At 39.4% G+C, this 26,851-nt stretch overlaps 1 protein-coding gene across 2 annotated transcripts; it reads right to left on the bottom strand.

Annotated features, from left to right (window-relative positions):
* Window positions 1-5,346: 5,346 nt before the first annotated feature.
* Window positions 5,347-26,389, bottom strand: LOC124281132 (thiosulfate:glutathione sulfurtransferase-like). Of its 2 annotated transcripts, none has more exons than XM_046717153.1 (4): window positions 26,092-26,389; window positions 16,557-16,733; window positions 14,884-15,046; window positions 5,347-5,522 (listed from the first exon to the last, which is right to left on the bottom strand). In XM_046717153.1, exons 1-4 carry the CDS (start codon window positions 26,315-26,317, stop codon window positions 5,465-5,467), a joined length of 624 nt encoding a protein of 207 aa, XP_046573109.1. In that variant the 5' UTR covers window positions 26,318-26,389; the 3' UTR covers window positions 5,347-5,464. The 2 variants fall into 2 exon arrangements, with proteins under 2 accessions (XP_046573109.1, XP_046573110.1); XM_046717154.1 differs by lacking the exon at window positions 26,092-26,389 and adding an exon at window positions 18,349-18,405.
* Window positions 26,390-26,851: the final 462 nt, after the last annotated feature.

The raw sequence follows: 26,851 nt of genomic DNA, 5'->3' as shown, positions 1-26,851 counted from the left end.
ATTGGTAGTTTAAATCAATAATATAAGTGTAACTGATATTGTTAGTGGCTGTATCCTCGAAGGGGGGTTAAAGTACTGTAAAAGTATTGTTCTCCTGAGAGGGTACATAACTCCCAAAATAATTCAAGTGATTTTACCATACTATCATTTTTAACTGCAGTATATATGTTATTTTAATTTATGGCTAGATTGTCAAAATTGCTCACATCTGAGGGGATGGTGTAAATCCAACTAGGGTCCAAAGGCACTGTAAGTCCCCATGGTACCTAGTATGGCGATCTACCTTTAGTTGTTGGCAATATATACTAGTAGCCTGCTTTTATATTGTGTTGTCCTGTTATATTTTAGATTTGATTACTGGTTTTACGTTTCTATCTGTGATGATCTAGTTATTAAACTGTCCTTCGTCGACAGGTTTTTTTTAATTTAATACCATTTATTATCAATTTATAACTTTTTAAATCACGATATGGGTGAAGTATTGCCTATGTGACTATAAATCTTAACTCTCACTCAAGAATATTTGGAATATTGTTTCAAGTATTGTTCGTTCTTTTTCAAGAAAAGAATGTCAATCGAAATTGAAAGTGTTTATGTTTCTGTATTTTTAATAAATGACTGACTCAGTTTGGTTTTACGCCGCTTTTAGCAATATTCCAGCAACATCACGGCTGGGGACACCAGAAATGGGCTTCACACATTGTACCCATGTGGAGGTTCGAACCCGGGTCTTCGGCGTGACGAGCCAACGCTTTAACCACTAGACTACCCCACCGCCCCTTTAATAAATGAAGTTTATGACAACATTAATAAAAGTTTAGTGCATTGTGTACAATATTCCAGCTTTATGGCAGCGGTCTGTAAATAATCGAGTCTAGACCAGACAATCCAGTGATCAACAGCATGAGCATCGGGTGTGTATTTCAATCTTGTGTCAGTGTGTTTCACACCTCTTAGCTTAGTTCACTTGAAAACATCGTTCCAATAATCCCCCACCCCCACCCTTTGCCGCCTTGCCCCGACACCTACAGCAATCCCTGCGCACACCTCAACACAACAGACTCCTGTTTCATCACAAAACAGGGAGTCCACCCTGTCATTGATATTGACAAAAATTCAAAATGACCTAGTTTAGCCGCATAGACATAGCATAAATCGTCAGGCTGGTTGCTGAGAACGGGGGCATCACTTATGCTTACTGTATTTGATCACCTGGTGTCACCAGGAATTTTCAGTAATCAATTTAATATTAAAATGTGCACAGCTGTTTTGCTCAATACACCAAATGAAAGCGGTTCGCAAGGACAGTTGATGCTGTGCATTGAAGTTCTATACGCGGTGGTGGTGGTGGAATTGGGTTTAACGTCGTGCTTGAGAATATTTCGCTCATATGACGACATGCATGCGTGTGTATGTGTATGTGCGGCTGCTAGCCCAGACTGAAGGTAGTTTTATAGTGCTAGCCCACTGAGACACCATGCCGCAGTGAAGCATGAATACCCCACTCAGACACATTATACTGACTCCGAGCCGACCAGTCCTTGTTGTACCCATTAATGCCGAGCGCCAGGCAGGGACCAACAACATTCTATACGCGCATGACGTTAACAGAATACACGCCATCGCCTCAGCATAGGATCTGCTATATAATGCAGAGGCGGATCAAGAAAGGGGTGCGGGGGTGCTCCTGGGGAGCATTTCCCCTAACCTTGAGACTTCTCCAAAATCCTGTATCCACCCGTCATGTATGCTGTGTTAACTAAAACGGGGACTTGGGGGAATGTCACTGGGTACCTGTCACAGCCACTTGCGGCTTCAGCGAATCCGATCTACTTTTAGCATGTCGCGATTAAACCTATCAGAATGAGGCGATGCTGAAACCCTGTCTTCTTTGTGTTAGCTTTACCACTGAAACTGGAGACCTCTGTTGAATGCTACTTCAACTGTGATTTAGTTAAAGTACGAGGACGCTTGCTTACGTTATAATAGTTCAGGGCGAAAGTGTACTTTATTACACTATACATGGGGGTACAGCGAACTGTATTTCTTTTCTAAGATGCCAGATTTAATACTTGCCGATGATATAAGGCAGAAAACAAACAGAAACACGACGGTGTCAGTGACCTAATTTAACCATCCTCGCTCAGGGCTAAACTTACGGGCTGTTCTATTGACGTGACTGCCCCTTAGGTTATGGCGTACGTTATCAGAAAAACAAATGACAAACAGTTTGATGACGTTGGAAGGTCGGGTAAAATATCTTCTGTAAAGTATTTTAATTTCATCTGTGATTAGCGTAAACGATATGGGGCAATATGAACGTTGCATTCCCACTACGAACGTTAGTTTAGATTAGTACAACCAGATGAAGCTGACTAGTCACGCGACATTCCACGGATGCACTGTGGGAAAGTAAACATTGCCGGGTACACACACACACACACACGCACACGCACACACGCGCATATATATATATATATATATATATATATATATATATATATATATACATATATATATACATATGCATACAGCCTCGTGATATATATCTCCGTGTTTGATTATAGGTAATTAGGTAAAGGTATGTAGGTAAATGTTATAATAGACAGTTAACACAATGTATGTCGTATGTCAATTTTCAGCACATATATCTACAGCTTCATGATATATATCGCCGTGCTTGATTATAGGTAATTAGGTAAAGGTAGATAGCTAAATGTCATAATAGACAGTTAACCATCAAACCATCTTTCCGTCGTAAAACATTTTTCGGCATCCCTTTAGGATCTGAACTCTCTCTCTCTCTCTCTCTCTCTCTCTCTCTCTCTCTCTCTCTCTCTCTCTCTCTCTCTCTCTCTCTCTCTCTCTCTCTCTCTCTCTCTCTCTCTCTCTCTCTCTCTCTCTCTCTCTCTCTCTCTCTCTCTCTCTCTCTCTCTCTCTCTCTCTCTCTCTCTCTCTCTCCCAATCAAGGACTCTCCGCGGCCAAAGCTGCTTAACTTCTCATTTGTGAGTATATGCACAGGACCGCAGACCACCACCACACAATCTTATACTGTAAGAGGTGTGTCGCATTGCTTGTGGTTCATTGACCGCATCCACCCTGAAGATAATCGCGACATCAGCCTCAGTTCTCTCATCATGCTTGACTTGGTACACTGCACAATCATAAAGCGTGACTCCAATCTACGTCAACTTATAAAAACGCTATAAGCTCCAAGATACAGGACAACGAGATGATAAAGCAATGAAAGTTAATATAGCAATAACATACCCACCAGGGCGAGGCTCCACCCTCAAATGTAATGCATCACTGACAAACAGGGTCGACACGGGGTGCCTGGTACCAACCCAGTTTCTCAGAAATCGAGGTTTTCAGGCAGTCTCAATACATATTCACATTTAACTTAGCTTAACGTAACTTAGTTACGAACCCCCCTGACATATCCGACCAACTCCGTGGTGTAGTGGTTAGAGCGTCCGCCAGGAGAGCGGAAGGTCGCGGGTTCGATCCCCGACCGCGTCATACCAAAAGACGTTAAAATATGGTACTTGTTGGTCCCTGCCTGGCGCTCGGCATTAATAGGTTCAAGGAGTCAGTATAATGTGTCTGAGTGGGGTATTCATGCTTCACTGCGGCATGGTATCTCAGTGAGCTAGCACTATAAAACCAGCTTCAGTCTGGGCTAGTACAAGCAGCCGCACATACACATGCATGCATGTCGTCATGTGAGCGAAATATTCTCAAGCACGACGTTAAACCCAATTTCACCTCACCTCACCTGACATATCCCACGATTGAATGAGCCCCGATCCTAACCCTAGATTTTCGAAGCTCTCTTAGCGCTAAGATAGCCGTAAGTGCCATGCATTAACATTAACTATCTGAGGGCTAAGAGAGCAAAGAAATCTAGGCCATACGCGTACAGACATGGTTTTGTATGAAAATTATTTGCTTTTAAATGAGCAATTGTCACCATGGATTCCAGTTTGGCCTTTTTTTATGAGTCCAAGGATCATACGGGTCAGAAAAACTAATGTTTTTCCATCGTGGTCACCACGAGAAATTTTATGTACGTGTTGAAAACCTATCATTGCAAAAATACAGGGGTGTGCTTATTAAGTTCTTTGTGTATATGTTTTTTTTCAGTGATTGAATTACATCTTGGTTGACCAATGAAACAGTCTACTTCGTACACATGACTTGGTGTAACCATTATGGGATACATATAATAAATCCAACTTTTTTGTAACCACTGCTGTTTCAAAATAAGGGTCTGTGGGGTAGTCTAGTGTTTAACGAGAGAGAAACAAGCATTTGACACAGATACACATACACTGCACACCTACGCACCCACACCACTGTCATAGCTCGTTTCACGAGAGAGAAACAAACAGATGATACAGACACGCACAGAAACACAGAGAGACACGCATCAGTCCTATAGTCAGGCAGTGAGTGAGTATGGTTTTACAACGCTTTTAGCAAAATTCCAGCAATATCTCGGCGGAGGACACCAGAAATGGTCTTCACACATTGTACCCAAGTGGGTAATCGAACCAGGGTCTTCAGCGTGACGAGCGAACGCTTTGAGCACTAGGCTACCCCACCGCCCCACCACAGTGTAAATGTCTACCATACTCTGTCACAATATGGGAGCCAGAAGCTGGCCAATCCATGTTTTCTCCCTGCTGTGTCAACCAGGGAAACAACAAGTAGCATATCATATCGTCTTTTGGTGTGACGCGGCCAGGGGTTCGAAGAGATCTTCCGCTCACCGGGAAGATTGTCTAGCCACTTGACCACGGAAGCAGTTTTTCAACATTATGGCAAGGAATTGGAAATTGTGGCATGTACAATCATCATCATCATCACCATCACCACCACCGTCATCATCACCACCAACACCACCACCATCACCATCATCACCACGACCATCACCACCAAGTCCCTTAAATTTCGCAATACAGATGGACTGCATTTCGATTTAAAAATCGGGGCGGTGGGGTAGCCTAGTGGTTAAAGCGTTGGCTCGTCACGCCGAAGACCCGGGTTCGATTCCCCACATGGGCACAATGTGTGAAGCCCATTTCTGGTGTTCCCCGCCGTGATATTGCTGGAATATTGCTAAAAGCGGCGTAAAACTAAAACTCAGTCAGTCAGTCAGTCGATTTAAAAATCAGTCTGAAATTCAAAGTCGCTTTGCTCCAACTTGCATGTGGACTAGTATCTGACAAGCATGACGCATTTAATCGAAGAATCGACAACATGGCTAAACACCTAAATAAACATTACACCGTTTCAACTATTGTATAGACGACGCTCAATGAAACACGGACAGACACAAATCATATAGAAAGGTTTATGTAGAACACATTGATCCTTGTCATGGCTGAGATTCGAGATTTGAGATTCTTCGGCCTTGGCTCATATACCAAAGAATATATGGTAGTCATGGTAACGCTTTCAATCCATACCCTGACATTCCTTCCAGTAGTTGAATCCTTTTACTAAATGCCAGCTCCTGCAACAAAAGAGACCATATGTAAACAGTGAATACCAATATTCTTTAAAACCATGAACAAATACGGCTTCATCATCAGAAACCAGTAAGCCATTGCAGTTTGAAAACGAAAATGTGATGATGATGTACATACTCATCTGAATGACAAATGCCACGCCATGACATTGGCGTTCCTGCTAACACTCACGCCTGCTAACACTCACGAATTTCTGGTGTCCCCTGCTGTGATAATGCTGGAATATTGCTAAAAGCCGCGTAAAACCATACTCACTCACTGAAGCATGTCTCGCTCTCACGAGAAAACTATGTCTCACGCTCAACTGGGTTTATATGAAAATAAAAATATAAATGCACTCGGAATACGTCGTTTTCAATCAAAGGAATTTGCAATTATGCGTTGCCTTCAGTGGGGCCCAGTGATCCATAGAAACACAATTACCCCTTACTGCTCGTGGAATGTGTTACAAAAAGCGGTGTTCACCACGATGGAACTGAAGTTTGGTCACTACTACACTGAGTGAGTGAGTGAGTGAATGAGTGAGTGAGTGGGTTTGGGTGGGTGGGTGAGTTTGTGGGTGGGTGGGTGAATGAGTGAGTGAGTGAAGTTCTACGCCGCTTTTAGCAATATTCCAGCAATATCACGGCGGGGGACACCAGAAATGGGCTTCACACATTGTGCCCATGTAGGGAATCGAACCCGGGTCTTCGGCGTGACGAACGAACGCCTTACCCACTAGGCTACCCCACCGTACCCACTACTACAGAACCATAATTCAAAACTCGTTTTGCCAAAGGCTGTACAAATAATTTAGGCGCCTTTCGGTGCATATTTTTCTCAAAGGTGAATCAAGGCGGTAGAACTTTATTTATACTGACAACGAAAGTGATACAGGAGGTTGTTATCCTTCACCCCAAAGAATACCAATTTTCTCCCCCAACCGACAAACAAGACACAAATAACAAACGGAACACTCAATGAACAGCCTGGGCGGAGAGGCCAAGTTGTCCGATTTCTAAAATCGAGGCTGCTCGCTCTGTGTCTAGAACACGATCGAACAATCCCTGATGTGACATACTCCTCTGCGATCGTTATTTATCTATTTCCTCAAATGTACCCTTTATTGTTTTACGTCAGGCTGCAAACCAATAATTCAACAACTCCTTAAAGGCACAATGTCACACATATATTTCCGACAATATTTTGACCTATATTTTATATATTGGGGGCAAATGCACACACTTAAGCCTCCTGTTGATGCAATAAAAGACTTATTATCCCTTACGACTTGCCTGAAATCGATGATTGAAACTATGAGGAGAACAGCTTTCCAAATAGATAATATTTGCCATATATGGAATATAAAAGACTGTTTCGTACATCGAAAACTGTCGCAAGCGGTGTTGTGGGTGTTTGCCGAACTGGCTTCAATCACTAGGTGCCTTGTAAGATATTTGTAAAGAGCCTCCATAAGTCACCTAAGAGTGACATAAATGTAGGGAGTTCGCTTGAAATAATGTTCGGCTGACAGAGAGCGTGAGAGTCGATTAAATGCAACGTTGCATTCATTCCTTCGAGCTTTTTTTATTTAATATTGCAATCTAAATACGTAGTTTTCTGGAGTATAGTATATGGTAGCTTCCCTGAGTGCTAGTTATTATCATTTAGAAATGCATTATGTATTTTTAGAGAACTTTGGTGTGACATGTAACCAGCACAAGAAAAAAAATGGTGATTTCCAAAAATTTCCAATTTGGAAATATCATATTTCCAAAAATTTCCAAAATTGGAAACATGATGTTTCCAAGGCTTGGAAATTTTTGGAAATTTAGGAAGGATTTTACCACTACTTCTTTCAGTTTCTCCTTTTCCCAAGGATCCCCATGAGTGTATAGACTGTGTATTCGTCCTCCTAGGAGTGTATTCGTCCTCCTATGCGATCAACTAGGAACCAATTCTATATATTAGTATAACCAGGGAGACTATAAGACGTTGTAGATTATCCCTGGTATAACTTCACTCGTCTGCATCTTTGATGTTCTAGGTGTTAAAAATTGTTATTGACTGTCATGTTTGCCCTGATATGGCTAGCATTTTCCAAAATACCGTTTTAAGTGTATGTTTTACTTATTATCCACAGAAGTGCAAATAGTTTTGACCTGTCACGGTTTGCATAAACATAAATTACATAGACCTACGTTACATCATTGATTAAATAAAAGTTTACCGGACCCACTGACTAACTGGACAGGGTTTATTACATGTCATAAAAGTGAACCCTTGCCAGGGAATAATAGGTTTATTGTAGTAGAATACATTCTTTCATGGTAACCTCTAATTAACACCTGTCACAAGGGATGGACCGTTTGGGTGGTTTATCATTGCAGAAATCAACAGTCAAGACTGTTGTTTTAAGACTGTAGGCGAATAGAGAACAACCCATTTGGGTTTGTGGTCAGAGACGGTGTTATGCAGTTGGTGTATTCACGAAATATCATGAACTTGATAATAGATAATTGGTTATATTGTCCACAAACGGGCGGACTGAGGCAAAAAGAACCCAAATGAATTCCTTCTTAAAATCTTTATAGTGTAACTATTAATTTGGTCATATACAATAAAAGGTGACTAAATGTTTAATTTTAGATAACGTTAAATAATTTCTAGAGAAATCACTACATAAGTTCATATCACAAATGATTCCAGAGACAAATAGTTTATGAGATTCTAGTTTATGAAAAGCATTAAATTCCAAACAAGCCAATTGTTCTCTAATGCTCAGGAATTATTACCACTTACATGAAAATAGTTTGAGATGTCGACTCAGGAAGCCGACCTTTCAATTTTTATAAGGCTCAGGACGTTGACAAGGGTTAGGCTTTGAAGTTTGTGTGTTATTTTAGCACATGGCTAATCTCATGTGACGTGTTATTATGAGCTGGTGGTTGATGGAAGTGAACACATCACACACGGAAGCCGACCGTGTAAAAAACATGATTAAAACAATCATATGATGAACACATTTAACAAGGCACTGATCCAGAGCAATTTCCGCGCACTGGTTGTTGCTTTTGTTATTGCTTTTCTCCCCTGAGCACCCGGACGATATCCCAGTATTTTCAATGGATTCGTGACCTTTGCTGCGCCTTGCGCATGCGCAAATGATCGTATAGGTATAGATTGATCAACAAAATGAAATCTTTTTTTACTCGATAATATTTCCATCTTCATTTGTATTATAACAAATGAAAACAGTTTGAAGTTTAATCATCTGCCAGTGGTAAAACATCATGACTGAAAAAAAATAAGGAAGTCAATGGGATGGCCTAAAAGTCGGGCCGGGCCGGGCCAAGGCGGGCCAAATCTATTATGGGCTAATAAACCCATTAACCAAAACAATGCCTACAATTAATCAATGCAACATACACTCATGATAATAATGATCAATCGGAAGCCACAAACGCGTACCATAATAACTTTATTACGAGTAAATCGGCTAAAACCCAGGAAGACGAGAAGCCTGTGAACTGGCTGACCTAGGTTACGTATATAAGTGGAATCGTTAAACGAAACGGGATTTAATACGTATAAATACTTCAGCCAATTCCGATACACATTTCCGTCGGCCCGAAAATGATTTTAGATCTATATCCAATCACATACCACCCCATAAATTCACTATTCATCGTATTTAAAGCATGCCCACATTTAAATGATACGATCTCTTCCCCACACTCTCAACATTATCTCGGCCACAATTTTCCGCCCGGCTTGGCTCGAGCCGTCAAAAGCAGCTTAAACGTAACACACGTATCTTGAAATGTGTTTAATTCCATAGACTGGTATGATATCTACCTAAATATCGCTTTGTAGTGTTATAAAATGCAACATGTAAAGAAAACTGCTCCGTTAAAGTGAAGCCCTTGTCTCACTTTTTTCAACATAGCCTCAGTCAAAAGTGTTTGGTCTCTGTTCAGACAGACTTGGCCCGTGCTGTCAAAAACAACTTAAACCTCACACATGTATCCTGATTTGTGTTTATATCCATAGATTAGTATTATATCTACCGTCATTTCACTTCACAGAGTCTCAAAGCGTAATATTTGAAGCAAACACCTTGCTCAAAGTGAAGTCCTATTTTCTATACATTCTCAACAAAGACACAGTATCACAAGCTTTCGGTCCGGCTTGGCCCGGGCGCTCAAACGCACCTTATACCTCACAGATGTATCTTGAAATGTGTTTAAATCCATAGATTAGTATTATATCTACCTAAATATCAACGTGTGATGTTACAAAATGCCACATGTAAAGACAACTGCTCCGTTAAAGTGAAGCCCTTTTCTCTCTCCATTCACAATATAGTCTCAATCAAAAGTGTTTAGTCTCTCTTCAGCCCGACTTGGCCCGTGGTGTCAAAAACAACTTAAACCTCACACATGTATCTTGAAATGTGTTTAAATCCGTAGATTAGTATTATATCTACCTACATTTCACTTCACAGAGTCTCAAAGCGTAGTATTTGAAGCAAACGCCTTGCTCAAAGTGAAGCCCTATTTTTGTATACATTCTCAACAAAGACACAATATCACAAGCTTTCGGTCCGGCTTGGCCCGGGCGCTCAAACGCACCTTATACCTCACAGATGTATCTTGAAATGTGTTAACATCCATAGATTAGTATTATATCTACCTAAATATCACCTTGTAATGTTATCAAATGCAACATGTAAAGATCAGATGATTTGAAAATAGGCTGCTACTGCCCAGCTCGGCCAGTTAGGCGAGACACTGTGGATTTAATGAAAACATACTTCTCCCACTTCTCTCTCTAATACTTCTATTGTCTGTATGCGTGTTCAGGAAAACAGGATTATCAGAAGAAGAAGAAGAAGAAACTATTTTTATTTTTGTGTCACATGTTATACATAAAACATACATAAACTTTAAAACATTCAATAAAATATAACATCCGGCCATATGGCCTAAGAGACACAAGGCACTATATTATATCTAAAACAGTATAGTAGTAAATAAAATATCACAGCTTTGTAAGCAACATTGGAGTGTGGTATATATATTTAATTACATGACTACAAACTGCGTTTACAAATGGTTACCAAGAAGAAAGAGTGTTATAATTTGTGTTTAACATGTTGTAGGGGCGGTGGGGTAGCCTAGTGGTTAAAGCGTTGGCTCGTCACGCCGAAGACCCGGGTTCGAATCCCCACATGCGCACAATGTGTGAAGCCCATTTCTGGTGTCCCCCGCCGTGATGTTGCTGGAATATTGCTAAAAGCGGCGTAAAACCAAACTCTGTCAGTCAGTCAGTTTAACATGTTGTACCATAAGACTCTAAATATAACATCTGGCCTGTGAGACACAAGCCACTACATTCTACCTAAAACAGAATAGAATCTCACAATTCTCTAAGCAACAGTGGAGTGTGGTATATTTAATTACATGACTACAAAGTGCGTTTACGTCTATTAAACATTTTAGTAACTAATGCAGCTAAGGGTTTTATTAATTTAACATTACCTAGCATATATTTGGCCTGGTCGGAAGGTGGCAAGAGAGAGAAAAAAAAGGTTAATATTTAGTACATTTTCCCACAAATCATATCGTAAATCCGAATATAGTGGGCAGCTGACCAAAAAGTGAACTTCGTCCTCAATGGAATTGCCATGACAACATTTACAAATTCTATCGTCTAAAGGTGTTTTAGGGCGTGTAAATCTACCGACCTCTATTTCAAGGGGTAAGGTGCCACATCGTAACTTGCTAAGTGTACTGCGATGAGATCTAGGCAGAAGTTCAGTGACATATGGTTCAGCTGTTAATAGTTTCTTAAACTTTCTGTAAGTACGGAGTTTATTCCCGTTAGGTTTCCCTCGGTCGTTCCAAAGTTCTTTATTCCAGTCCTGACAATCTAATGATCGTATCCACAGTGAGGCGTAATAAAATTCCATTTTAGACATATTATATAGGTCAACCACGGGGAGATCCAATTTGTTAAGAATATTTACAACAATTTTATTCCAGGATTTTGGAAAAGTATTAGACCATCTGCATACAGCACTAGGTATTCTCAGCTTACTCCAGAACCGCACAATTTCAATTTTTTGTTTAGAAAATGGAGTTGTCCAACCCATCTCTCCACGGACCGCTAGAGTTGGAGTCTTACTGCCAACGCCCAGGAAGAATCTACAGGCCTTGTTTTGTACTGCATTTATACAATTGAATTGTTTTGTGCCCCATATGGCTGACCAATAGGATAAGATCGGCTGGACAAGGTTATTGTATAAAGTATTAAGACATTATAAGCCAAACCACCACAAGATCTGAATTTACACATGATAGCACCAAGTGCTCGTCTAGCCGATTTAGCGATTTCTTTAGCTGTAAACTTCATATCAATGTTTTCCTGCAACCAAACGCCCAGATACTTATACGCACTGGTGTAGTCAATAGTAACATCACCAATTTTGAATACAATTTGTGATCTATTGAAACAACAGGGTCGGTAATGAACGACATTAGTTTTCTTCTTATTAATAGTTAAACGCCAACGTTTACACCAATTATCAACACTTTTGATTGAGGCTATGTTGTGAATGGAGAGAAAAGGGCTTCACTTTAACGAACCAGTTATCTTTACATGTGACATTTGTAAAATCACACATTGATATTTAGGTAGATATAATACTAATCTATGGAATTAAACACAAATCAGGACATATGTGTGAGGTTTAAGTTGTTTTTGAGAGCCCGGGCCAAGCATGACTGTGATACTGTGTGGTTGTGTGGTTGTTGAGAATGTATAGAAAATAGGGCTTCACTTTCAGCAACGTTTTTGCTTCAAATTCTACTCTTTGAGACTCTGTGAAGTGATATTTAGGTAGATATAATACTAATCTATTGATTTAAACACAAATCAGGGTAAATGTGTGAGGTTTAAGTTGTTTTTGACAGCACGGGCCAAGTCGGGCTGAAGAGAGACTAAACACTTTTGATTGAGACTATACACAGCAAAAATAACAGGGTTTCCAGATTTCCGGAAACCTACATGAAACTGGGTAATGCCAGAATCATGTAGGTTTCCGCTCACGGAAACTATGATTGTTTGTTTCCGGCAGTTTCCTGTTGCTGAAACTAACACGGTTAGTTTCAGCGACTGAAAACTGTCGGAAACAAACAAGGTTAGTTTCCAGAAATGGAAACTGACAGTAATGTATCATTGTTAGTTTCCATTGCATAAAGCAACTGGAAACCACCATTGATGGTTTATATTAGTGAGAACTTGAATGAAACGTTCGTAGAAAAATATATTTGACTCCATATGCATATATCCAGAAACTTACATTAACCTACGTTAAACTGCCTATGTATTATATAGGGTTTAGTTTCGTGATGTCAGTGTTTCTTTACATCAGAATTCAAATAAAAGATATTGTGATATAAAATAAAATTAATTTCAGGAAAACGGAAACCTAATTGAAAGAATATGGAACCTGAAGATTATTTACGTTTTGTTTGGTAAACTTACGGAAAACTTAAATTTATAAGAGATTTGATGGTACATTTAAAAGCTATTTAAGCAGTGTAAATCAAATATAGTTTGCAACAACCACAAAAGTAGCGGATGATTTGGCCTATTTTCAGTGTACCATGGTTTCCTTTTTTTCTTTGTGTGAACCATATGTTATCGACTTTATTCGTTTGATTAGTTTGTCATAGATACCTGTGGTGAGACAGACTTTGATCACGTTTTTGCAAACATCCGTTACCATAGCTATTTCACAGCAAGTCATATGTCTGCAAAATTGATAGTTGCGAATGAGATTACATTCAGTAATTGAGGACAGCAGTGTTTATCCACAGTTATCTAGAATATCTAAGATAAACATTAGCCAAGTATATTGTGAATGGAGAGAAAAGGGCCTCACTAGTTATCTTTACATATAGCATTTTGTAACATCACACATTGATATTTAGGTAGATATACTACTAATCTATGGAATTAAACACAAATCAGGACATATGTGTGGGGTTTAATTTGTTTTTGAGAGCCCGGGCCAAACCGGACCGAAAGCATGACTGTGATACTGTGTGGTTGTTGAGAATGTATAGAAAAATAAGGCTTCACTTTAAGCAACGTGTTTGCTTCAAATACAACGCTTTGAGACTTTATAAAGACGTACTTAGGTAGATATGACTCTATTCTAGAGATATAGAGAGAAATCAGGATACATTTGTGAGGTTTAAGGTGTTTTTGACAGCACGGGCCAAGTCTGGCTGAACAGAGACTAAACACTTTTGATTGAGGCTATATTGCATTTTGTAACATCACGCATTGTTATTTAGGTAGATATAATACTAATCTATGGATTTAAACACAAATCAGGATACATCTTTGAGGTATAAGGCGCGTTTGAGCACCCGGGCCAAGCCGGACCAAAGACTTGTGATATTGTGTCTTTGTATAGAAAATAGGACTTCACTTTGAGCAAGGTATTTGCTTCAAATACTACGCTTCTAGACTCTGTGAAGTGATATGTAGGTAGATATAATACTAATCTATGGATATAAACACATTTCAAGATACATCTGTGAGTTTTAAGTTGTTTTTGACATCACGGGCCAAGTCGGGCCGAACAGAGACTAAACACTTTTGATTGCGGATTTTGTTTGCAGCAGCGGTTATGATCTACTGGGACTGATCATCCATTAGGACTGTCATCTTATAAACGTCATTTGATTACAGTTGGCTGAACACTTAGTGTACGACCATCGTCGGCGACTAACGTGATTGAGTGGTCAGACTCGCTGACTTGGTTGACACGTTTCATCGTATCCCAATTGCGTACATCGATGCTCATGCTGTTCATCACAGGATTGTCTGGTCGATACACGAGTATTTACAAAGTATTGCGGCATTAAACAACAAAACAAACAATCTGTGCTCGTTAGCAAAGATCAATTCATAAACGATGGTAAAAAACCCAGATGTCATTTTGCAACATCGTCAACAATAATTATGGTGGAGGTTGAGTGTGGGTAATGGTGATTCAAGGAACAAATCATCACTAATGTTTAAGCAAAGAAGGAGGTTCCTTCAAAGTTGTATCAAGAAAGCTAATGATTAAGTAAAAATAATGTGATCATATTTCGTCTAGTGACTTAAGCGGGTCGTCCCGGGTTCCCCCATAAACAAAATGTGTAAAGCCCATTTCTGGTGTCGTCCTCCTATTGGTAGAATATTGCTAAAGGTGGAGTAAAATCCAACTCGAGAAGATGACTGACGGTAAGCTTACCTGAACTTTGGTGAGCTAACAGCTAAACTTCAGTATACAAACCTCACCTCTTAAATCCGAGTTCTCGTGTCATCATCACCGCCCGGTAGCTCCGATTGCCCCGAGCGCAGAAAAGTATAAGCGTCGTCTTGTTTGCATCCGGTTTTTCTCTTCCATACAAGCTCTTGTAAGCATGAGGCGCCATCTCGAGAGCAGACTCTAGTTCCCCTACTGTAAACATGGCAACAAGGTGAAGACAAAACATATCACTGTCCGTCTCCAAGCTCGAATTTCGGTAAACAATACCAACGTGGTATAGTAATACGAGACCGAGATCCCATACGACGTTGCTGTAGGTTACCTAAAGCTCTGGGGTCATACAACAGTCAAGGAAACCAATAATTTGATAAATACATAAATGTTCTGTCGCCTTTGTTGGATACGTATAATGAGGTAAATGCCCTAGTGGTGTGTGATTTTTTACTCAGGCTTCACTAACGGTATGAACCTTTCTCACAAACAGTGAGTGAGTGAGTATGGTTTTACGCCGCTTTTAGCAAAATTCCAACAATATTACGGTGGGGACACATCAAATGGGCTTCACACATTGTACCCATATGGGGAATCGAACCCGGACCTTCGGCGTGAGGAGCGGACGCTTTAACCACTAGGCTACCCCACTGCCCCTGAATGGAGAGATCGGAGATGGAGTGACTGAGCTTAGGTTTACACCGCTTTTGGCAATATTCCATCACGACGGAATATAGATGTCAAGTTATTGTGCTTGAAAAGAAACGATGAAAGTTTTACGCCCAGCTGATCAGCACCGTTCGCAAATTCCCCAGCCCGAAAGAAAGTTTGTCACTCACTCATATACTTCCGTAGTAACGTGTAACAACCAGAAACGTCAACGTTGGAGTTACTGAGAGAGTTTGGTTTTGCGCCGCTATTAGCAATATTCCAGCAATATCACGACGGGCGACACCAGAAATGGACTTCACACATTGCATCCACGAACCCGGGTCTTTGGTCTCACGAGCGAACGCTTTAACCACTAGGCTACCCTAGCACACCGCCAACGTTAGAACGTGCAATGCTTTAAAATGCGAACTTTATTTCATCATGAAATACATCATATTGTCCCAGCTATGTCGTAACCTTATCTAATTAATTTTAAAACGGGGCAACATCTCCACACATACGTTTACGGAATACATTTTCCTCAGGAACATGCCACTAAAATTATAAAACTGTCAGACCGTGACTGTAAGATGCTTGTCGAAAGAGGCGACTTGGGTGGTCAGGCTCGCTCTCTTGGTTGACACAGGTCATTGTATCCCAATTGCGTAGAACGATGCTGATCACTGAATTGTCTGGTTCAGACTCGATTATTTACAGACCACAGCTGGACTATTGCTGAGTGTGGCGTAAAACTAAACTCGCTCACTCACTTAATCCACCATGTTCTCGTCACGATATGGCTGCAATATTGCCGATGTGACGTTAAATAATAACTCACTCACACTTAATCCACCAGAGAATATATCATTCATACATTCATTAGTGAAATACAGTAAACCTCTGTTCAAACGAGTCAAGTACAAATATATGTATGGGCGCTGTGACGAGTTAAGAAAAAGTTCATCTATATATTACAATATCACATGTACAATTTGATCATGCCAATAATTTTCAAGAATAGCAACCTAAAAACATCAAGGCAACTTTAACCAATACTTACATGGTATGTTTAGTGCCTCAGGGATACCTCCGCTCTCAACAAGCTCTTGGGGTTCCCGGATGTCTATGAGATACGGATTCTCCTTCTGCATGGCCGATTGCAACTGCGTGACGTCAATGTTGACGTCATCGACGGGAAGTTCTGTGGAGTACCGTCGGGTCGCAGTGAAACATATCCCTACAGCAACATGAAATTAATAATCCTGTTTTACAGTTTAAAATAAAATGCACAGAGAAAGCGAGAGAGAGCGAGAGCGAGAGAGAGCGAGAGCGAGAGAGAGAGAGACAGAGACAGAGCCACAGAGAGACAGAGAGTATTTATTACGTATTTAAGTCTCACCCGATATCTTACGTAGTAAAATGCATAATAGTTTTATGTCCTAAAGGGATGCCGAAAAATGTTGTTTTACGACGGAAAGATAGTTTGCTCTTTTACCATTGTCATTACATACCTGACTAATCTCAAATATATATCATGATTGAAAGAACAAGGAAACTGACATAAATATTGGACTATACATGAATCGCAACGCCTGTTTACTGCATTAGTAATTCATATGTGAATGTCGATAAAGTAACTGAAAGTTACCACAGAGGACAAAAACATTCGTGTTCTTGTTCCTGCAAGAATATGTATGTGACCAAATGCGTGCTTAAACTCCCACTCCCACAAGAGAGAGAGAGAGAGAGAGAGAGAGAGAGAGAGAGAGAGAGAGAGAGAGAGAGAGAGAGAGAGAGAGAGAGAGAGAGAGAGAGAGAGAGAGAGAGAGAGAGAGAGAGAGAGAGAGAGAGAGAGAGAGAGAGAGAGATTATTTATTACGCATTTAAGTCTCACTCGATATATTCAGTAGTAAAATACATAATGGTGTTTATTTCATATACCAGCCGCCCACATGTGTTATGAGAGGCTTTTTTGCATAAAATAACCCCTGCGCAACGTCTTGGATTTTTCAAGCATTTGATGTTCACACCAGCACAAGTAACAAGCAGCATGGGGTTCTGTGTGCATAGCAACCAGCCCGCTACGACAGCTTAGGTGCGACCAACACAGCACTACGATCACACTCATGGTGGGGTATGCTGTTTTGCCTAAAAATAAAGTCGCAAGACTGATTTATCTTGGCTATTTGAAGTATTTCATGTTTGCACCTTGACAACTATGAACGGGGGTGGGGGGGTTGGGGTTTGGGTGGGTGTGTCTAGGGAGCCGTTGTACATAACAACCACTGGGCAGTTCCTAAGCCCCGTGTCAAGTTACGAGATTAAACCAAACAGAAACCCTGATTTAAGTGACGCCACAGTCAAGGTTCGATTTCACTATTTACAACCTGCCCTGGCACCTGTTAAAATTTTAAATGGCTTGTATAGGCTAGCTTCAGTAACAGCCTGCACTCGGTGCAGGTAACAATAAATCTTCCAACAATTAATAGCTGTCATCGTGTGTTTTAATTGGGGAGTAAGTGACTGGAAGTAATTCGCATGACTTGTTAGGAGCAACGGCATTTGTGAACTCATAAATCAGTTACGTAGAAGTGTTCATATCATTGAGATTTATAAATATATTTATGGTAAAATTGAAACAGAATCATGCATCATTTATCATCATGGGGTCAGGTTCTGTTGAATGTTTCTGATACTGACTACTTGTTCTGAAAATTGCTAAACAAATATTTATGTTACTTTTTAGATCCAGTGACATTATTTTATGGCGCAACCCAAATTTTGATGGTGCAGCCAAACCTATAGGCCAGGTTGCATTCGGTGCAGGTACAGAAAAAACAAGGAAATCGTACCCTGACAGTGTGTAATCATACGCCACGGATGTCCACGAATATTGTCATTTCTATCTGCACGCACACACCCACAACACGCAGACACACACATACACACACACACGGCGTGTGTTCCTTCGCCACCAAACATTCAGGATGCGTCAAGTCGGATAGTCAAAGGGAGATTACTCTTCCATGTACCATAGTATACTACCCTTTCTGTTTTTGCAGCTGAACTTTTGTCCATTTTGCAAGCATTGAGATGGGTAGATGAACATGACCATGAAGCAATTATCTTTACAGATTCTATGGCAGCAATCAAAGCTATAGAAGCTGGTGCAAATGGATCTAGAGATGACATTGTGCATGAGATATTAAAGTTGGATACATCTTTAAACATGAAGTACATTGCATGCGACATTGTGTGGGTCCCAGCTCATGTTGGAATACATGGGAATGAGATTGCAGATAATTTGGCCAAATCCGGGTTACAGTTTCCTGAAGTTGATTTATTTAAATTTCAACCAATCCCTAAAGATTATGAAAATGTTTTATCGAAATCTGTTACAAGGAGTTGGCAACAGTTGTGGGATACAGGTACTACCGGCCGACATATGTACAAACTTAGACCATCACTAAAATCTGGTCATAAAAATTCGTCGTCGTAAAAGGCGTGATGAGGTTATTCTTTCACGCCTAAGACTTGGACACTGTGGGCTAAATGCCTACAGGAGTATTATAGATAAGACGGTCTCTTCTAAATGTGGCCATTGCAATTTGGAGACGCCTGAAAACATCGAACATTATCTAATTACATGCCCTGGGCATAACAACATAAGACATAATCTCAGAAGTGCTGTACTTGAGGTTGATGATGTATTCTCATTAGAAACAGTTTTGGGCCCCAATATCATGTATGGGTCTGTGCAACGGGCAGTTTTAGATTTTGTCTCGTCATCTGGAAAATATGATGTAATCTAGACAGGCTCTCGAATGGCTTAGACAGATTTAGTTATGTGGTTTTAAATCATTTTAACACTCTGTCATCTGAACCTACTGCTTTTTTATTGAATGAGTATTTCATGTTTAAGAAATGGAAGTGATTACTTAAGGTTTTTAATCCGTAACACGAAGCAGAGGTTATTCCATATATGTATACATCTATCCAAATTAATAGTGTTGTCGTTTCTTTTATCTTAGCTAAACGATTCCTTTTGGCAATGAAATCACGTATGATTGTTTATTAAATCAAGTCAATGTGTTGGGCGCAAATAGGCCTCTTATTGGCCCACGTCGCCCTAGAACTATAAAACCAACCAACCAAAATAGTATACTACCCATCAAAAGTTTAGACTCACTTAGAACACCCACTATATGTTAAGTATATATATATGGTTATATCGAAGATTGATTTCTCCACTAACTTGGGGGAACCAACTGCAAACCTTATGCAGATGGCTTGCACGGGGATCATGCGTCGAATTGCTGAAAAGATTGTGCAAATATCGTGCATGTGAACAGCTGCGTTTTGGTGCAAAGTTTTGTTAAGAATTCGCCAATTTTCACTGAGTTTTATCATTTATTGAACTCATGACAATAATCTTTTCAACGTTATGAATTTGTTTTATAATACATAAGTTCATGTGTATACAGTACCTTGAAACAGTATGGACTATTTTTCAAAATTTAGTTTAGAACAGTTGCCTGAAGTAAGTGGCTATATTTACACTATTGAGTCTAAACGTTTGATTGGAAGTATATTTGACGCCTATAAAGTCGACCTAAAGCCCTGCCCACAAGCACCTAGTGACAGTAAATCTGAAACTTTTAACCGAAAGGAACGTTTGATGTTATGGATAAACACGGCGGAAATACACGATTTACATCTAAATTAACTATCCAAAAATAGTTTATCAACACAGGCATTTTAAAACAATATGATCAACATTGGTTTCAGTTCATTTCCCGTTTTACATCTTAAACCGTGGGGGCGGTGGGGTAGCCTAGTGGTAAAAACCGTTGGTTCGAACGCCCAGGACCCGCGGTCGATTCCACACATGTGTACAACGTGTGAAGCTCATTTCTATTGTCCCTCGCCGTGATATTGCTGGAATATTGCTGAAGGCGGCGTAAAAAGTACTCACGCACGCGCTTAAACCGTGCTTTCGACGATTGTGCGATACCTACCTTACACACTGAATTCGATAAATAATACCTCTCACATGTAAGGAGAGCAGTTGCCTATTCAGGACATGACAACGTTGAGGAGCCTTCCGTTTATTATTCTGACCTGAGTGGCAGTCTAAGTAAACTTAGGTTCAGTATTATTCGTTACACTGCTATACTGAGTCTAACAAAACCTTGTGGAAAGTCGCACCAGGTAACCTTTGAGCGAGCTATTACCGTCCAATCAAACGCGGGACGGCCGAACGGATTTAACCAATCAGACAACGGCTACTATTAAGGGTTTGGCGGGACTTACAAAATGGATTTTCTCTTTCCCGGTCGCCAACACTGATCTCACAACAAATGATAAACCCGCACAGAACACAAATATATGACCTGCAGAATATACGCTTTTGGGTTTCTGTTGACATGGCTATCATTAGCTAATATTTCCGAAAGCTGACATCCTTGAATACTGACAAAACGCTATTCTCAGCGACTGTTTACTCGCTCTTGTGGCGTGCTCCATGTGCATCACTAGGAAGCGATGGTACGGAAAATAGCATTCGGAATCGTTCGGGTACAAAACTTTTTCGAAGTAAAAGTTCAAAAGGTATGTGCGAATGTCAACTTTCGCGATTTGGTAAGCTATGTTCTGATTGGTCCATTGAAAAGGTCAGCTGACGCGACCTTCCACAAGGTTTTGTTAGACTCAGTATAGCAGTGTAACGAATAATACTGAGCCTAAGTTTACTTAGACTGACCGGAGTGGATATGTATAAATTACACTTAAATTGAAGCAAAACACTCCTTTTGGAAAAATCATGAACATATATGAATGAATGATTATAACATCTTAGTGATCGTCAATGATGAATTGAGTGAATATTGAATTGAATTCATGAAGGCATACGATACACAAGTGAATCATAATGGCCCGTATAACAAGTATTGTGAGAGACACATGACTATATATTTCACCACCACTGTCATAAGTAGAACAATTGCGCAGATCGATGCTCCTGCTGTTGATCACTGGATTGTCTGGCCCAGACTAGATTATTCACAGACCGCCACCATATAGCTGGAATATTGCTGAGTGCGTCGTAAAACTAAATTCTCTAACTCACTCATAAGTAGTAGTAGTAATCCGTGAAGATTCGGGTTAGAATTGGTCTTCAGTAAGCTATGCTTTGTCGTAAGAGCCGACAAACGGGATCGGGAGGTCAGGATCGCTGACTTGGTTGACACATGTTATCATATCCAAAGGGTGGTATATATTGGTAGGAAAGAGTGCGAATGTGTTCTGTACGTGAGACGAATGTGATGTCTGTTTCAGTATTGTTTGTTTTAAGTATATTTTATGTAAAATCTCTCCCACAAACCATGTGGGTGGCCGATATAACAAAAGCCATGTATTTTATGTATTTTAACTATGTATTGTATCGGGTGAAACTTGAATAAATAATCTCTCTCTCTCCTATGTCTCGTGAAAATTTTCTGATGGTTTTCTCACAATATACATCATTAAAAATAACGTGATGTACTGACATGTGCCCCGGGTATTACTATTAACACAAAACTAATCAGGATATTAATAAATAATAACAGTAGGATCAGCATGTGATGGTTTGTATGTTTAACTTTAAATCGGGTATTCGCTATGTGATATTATGATTTATTACCCACGTGGTCAACGTATGGGAGTTGCATACTAATCTCGTACGTCACACGTGTGTCGTATCGCGTTGACCTGTGTCGTAACGACTTGACCTGAGATTCTAACGATTTGATTGGATAACCGATGACCTCTCAGTTAGGTCACGTTGTGACGGAACTACTTTTTCATTCATAACAAACACGTGAATTCATTCATTCTACAACTTAGATGCATTGTGGGAATATAAACATTGCGAACGTTGCCGTGTCGCTGTTTAATTGTGAGTCGAACTTAGACATTATATCCGTCGAAAAACATAAACGCAATGTTTCCACCAGTGATGTTAGCCGAATGAAGCAACTTCAAACCAAGAAACGGGAAGCTACGGAGTAGTTTACTGTAGGAGGCTGTACGAGGCGATGACAACTGACATGCATCCTGACGTCGGTTACCAAGGCAGTGACGTCATTACAGCGTGACGTCATGCAAATATTGTACTACAGTACAAACTCTTCCGCAACCTCTTTATGAAACCGGTTTCGGTTTGAAACAAAAAAATAACAAAAATACGCTTATTTGGTCAATTTAATGCATGTAAGACGTGGGTAATAAATAAAATACCACACTCGGTCTCATTACATACGAATTATACGAAACTCGTGACCTTCCTATGTTATCTGACCTCGCTTTCGCTCGGTCAGATAACATAGGAAGGACACTCGTTTCGTATAATTCGTATGTAATGAGACCTCGTGTAGTATTCTCTATATATGATTCGGGTATATGATAGACGCGGTTACATATATTTGATAGACATTTGATAGATATAGATTGTACTTAGATGTGATTAACATACTTATTAGCTATTAAGATATGATTGACATTGTCACTTATATATGATTGTTATTTATATATATATTTATATAGCGCCAATATCCAGAACACCGGCTCACAGGCGCTTTGTTTTTCACTCGATCATTGGATGTCAGTCTCAAACGGCACAATGTATCATCAATTTCAACTCCCTTGGGATCATACAACTCTTGCAGCCACTAGGCGCACCGAGTTAATGTGGCTTTCCCATCCTTACGAGGTACCCATTCACAGCTGGGTGGACTGGGACACGTAGTCACAGGATTTTGTCAAAGTTTACTGCACGTTGCTGTACCCGCAACTATAGTCTGTTTGCAGTGAAAACGCACCGATGAATTTCACTTTAAACAAAAACGTAAACCAATTAAGTGAAATTAGAAGTGCGAATCCTCATGATTTTACCTTGCCAATTGAACATTTAAATCTCAGAATTTATTCAACTTAGGATAAAAGTTGTTTAACAAACGATCATAGTTTCAAATAGCTATTATTGGTTTGTATTTCAAGGGGGTATGCACATTAAATGAAACACCGAGAACGAGTAGGGTTGGTCTAAGTTAACACTCATCACGTACTGCACGTGCATTTGTATCACTGTTCCAATTACTGCGTTTACACTATGGGTTGTGACAACACTGAGAGAGTCTGCACGCAAAGTTGACTCCAAGGTTTTTACACCCGGTCACAGGAGGGCTCGATCCCGTCACCTCAAGCTCGCTGGATCACTAACCTGGCGCCTTAGCCAGCTCCCCCACAATCCCATTGTCATTGTAACTTATGATTTTTATGATTAAAATGGTCACTTAAATGTGATTAACGTGGTTGTTCCCCCTGGATGACAGAGGGACATATATCAACCTTCACTTTGAAGTCGAATATCATTCAAAATATATCGTCACACAAATACACTTCACAGATTTTAATTCTGTGGGAAATTTCCTGTTTCATGAAACCACCCGTCAACATCTTAGCCAAAACAAAAGTGCTGAAAATGACCTAGAGCTACAAATTGGATAAATCGAAAATGTGGACATTTTTGACACATTACGGCGTCACGGCGTTATTTGGTTTGTGTTTTGAAATGTGAATATCGGACAATTATTAGGAGGCCAGAGTTTAAAAAATAGCACAGTTATTACAGATAAGTTTTCTTCGTGAAATCACCAATGGTAAATCTGTAACGATAAACCTATATATAATACACCGTAACACGTATACTGCGATACTATCAGAGTTTACAAGTCACTTTTCGCGAAGGCCGGTCAAGAGACGCTTATCACATCACGTTTATTTCCCACTCATTTGGACCAAATAAATGACCGAATTTCTCATAAATATTTTTACCAAAATAGCAAATGGTCTTTGTCAACATTACCAAGTGTCTAAATGAAATCAAACTAAATATGGGTGTGAACACGAACGCTGTTCGTAAGACTGTGCTTGTTTGGAACGTATTAATAATGAAAGATACATTCAGATTTTACACTGTGTGGCATTTTCTCAAATTTTCATACATCATTTGACTATTCTCTGCATACATAGGTTCTGCATTTTAAAATATACAATGGAAGAAGTTTTTATAGCAAAAATTATAAAAATAAGATCAGATATATTTTAATTATTTGGTGAATTCGAAACGAAATTGTCCAAGACAAGGGTATTTATCGGCACATCTGACTACTTCTTTTGGTTACAATTAAAAACATAGAAACAAATAACAATACGCTAGTCAGGATGTTTCTGATCAGTTACATCACATATTTATATTATATGTGAAAACGATACCTGAATCAGGGAAGGCCCCTACTCAAAATCCTCAACGAAAACGCCATTTTGAAAATATTATCAGTCACGGTAGTGATGTCATACGTCAACATTGTTGTACATATTTGGCAATTTCTTTGAGGTGAAGGTCAGTTGAATAAGAGTGAACACAACATTAGCCTATCCTGCTTTACAGTTTCAGTATATATTTTGCGCATCGTTTGATATTTTCGTTACGAAACAGATTTCATTATCGATATTTTGCGTTGTTCAATATCATATCAAAGATGGATATGTTGGCTATACGCTCTTTTAACCTTTGAAGGTTTTTGTTTGAAGAATATTTACATAATATTATAATATTTACTTTTACATGAGAAATTGATACATGTATCGTATTACACCATATCTGTAACCTGTACACAAGAGTTAGAAGATGAAATGTAGGCATAACTGTAACATGTACTTTAGTTCCAATGAACAGCGATATTCAAGTTTGTAATTTTATATAAACAATTTAATGACCGGTGATGTAATTTAATCATGTAAGTAAAACTGACCATATTAATTTTAGAAAATGATTGATATGTTTCAAAAAGTGTATATGCACATATTTGTATAGAAATTAGCATGGTCATGGAATTTATTTAAGTCGTATTATAGGCAGAATGATGTAATGATTGACCAGGTGCGCGTTTGTCACGTACGTTTTACGATTAACTCGCATTGATTTCGACAATATAAAATATGCGTCATAAAAAAACCAAAACAAACAACAACAAAACAACCACCCAAAACCAACCAACCAAAAAAACAAAACAAAAACAAAAACAAACACACACACACACACACACACACACACAAATAAAATAAAACACCTAACAACTTGGGATCCATAATCTGTGGGTAAGGACACTCTATTTTCGTTCACGATGAACTATACTATTCCAGTAGAACGATCCACATTGTAACGGATACTTAAATATGATTAACGGGGCTACTTATTAATGATGGACATGACGTCCATAACATAATACTTATCAGGACTACTGACATAATTGGTTTGATTGCCAGATATGTACCATGTAAGGAAGGTATGCAATTTTAAGTGGAATATATATGAGTACATATACTGTTGTTATGAAGTTTTTAGTTTGATTTACGAATATACATATAATTTGCAAACAAATACATATACATAGTTAATTAAAGTGCGAGTGGAACAGAAATATGCAGAGAAATTAACGAAGAAAATAAAGCAGTTTCAAGCTTAAAAATAAATTAAGGTTTCCTTTACAAACCTTTGACGTTTTCCGACAGAATACCGCTAGTATTAACATTAGTCGTTTCCCAAGTAGCATGTTGTCTTGACGACAAGGACGAGCGCGCCGAATGAGATAACGCTGAATACCGCTGTGAGAGCCTGAAGGCGTAACCGTCGTTCAGTGTTCGTGGGCGAGATCCTCCTAGGAATCGTACCCTGCAGCCTGTCTTTACTAAAATGCGTCTTAACTGGTGGAAATTCATATCGATATACACGTGTATAGCAATTATTATCCGCGGAGTTTTGCCAGGTTCCCCTTCTCACTACAAGGTGAAGGCCGAACATATAATACATTTGCCATACAACTATTCATGTGAAATTTCTGGGTTTTGTTTTTCAACCAATGTGAAATTAATGTTTTTGAATCGATATTGTCTTTCAGCAAATTATTATTTGTTTCAATGTTTTGTAATTATACAGCTTATAAATACTAGTTCAGATTAAATGTAGTAATGCGTAACTATGTTCAATAATGGTGGTGTTAAGTGAATAATGTGTAGACCAAAGTAAATACAAAGTGGTTGCTTAAAACGTGTTCACGTTTAAGAATCATGAATCCTGGATAATATAAATAGCACACTTTAGTTGCACTGTAGATGTGAAATACACGCCAGCCATGTTGTTGAGAGAGAGAGAGAGAGAGAGAGAGAGAGAGAGAGAGAGAGAGAGAGAGAGAGAGAGAGAGAGAGAGAGAGAGAGAGAGAGAGAGAGAGAGAGAGAGAGAGAGAGAGAGAGAG

This window comes from Haliotis rubra, unplaced genomic scaffold (genome assembly GCF_003918875.1).
Source record: "Haliotis rubra isolate DU_JTF1 unplaced genomic scaffold, ASM391887v1 Scf28, whole genome shotgun sequence".
Classification (NCBI taxonomy): Eukaryota; Metazoa; Mollusca; class Gastropoda; order Lepetellida; family Haliotidae; genus Haliotis; species Haliotis rubra.
The sequence above is the reverse complement of the archived record's forward strand: the minus strand, read 5'-3'. Positions and strand labels throughout refer to the sequence as shown.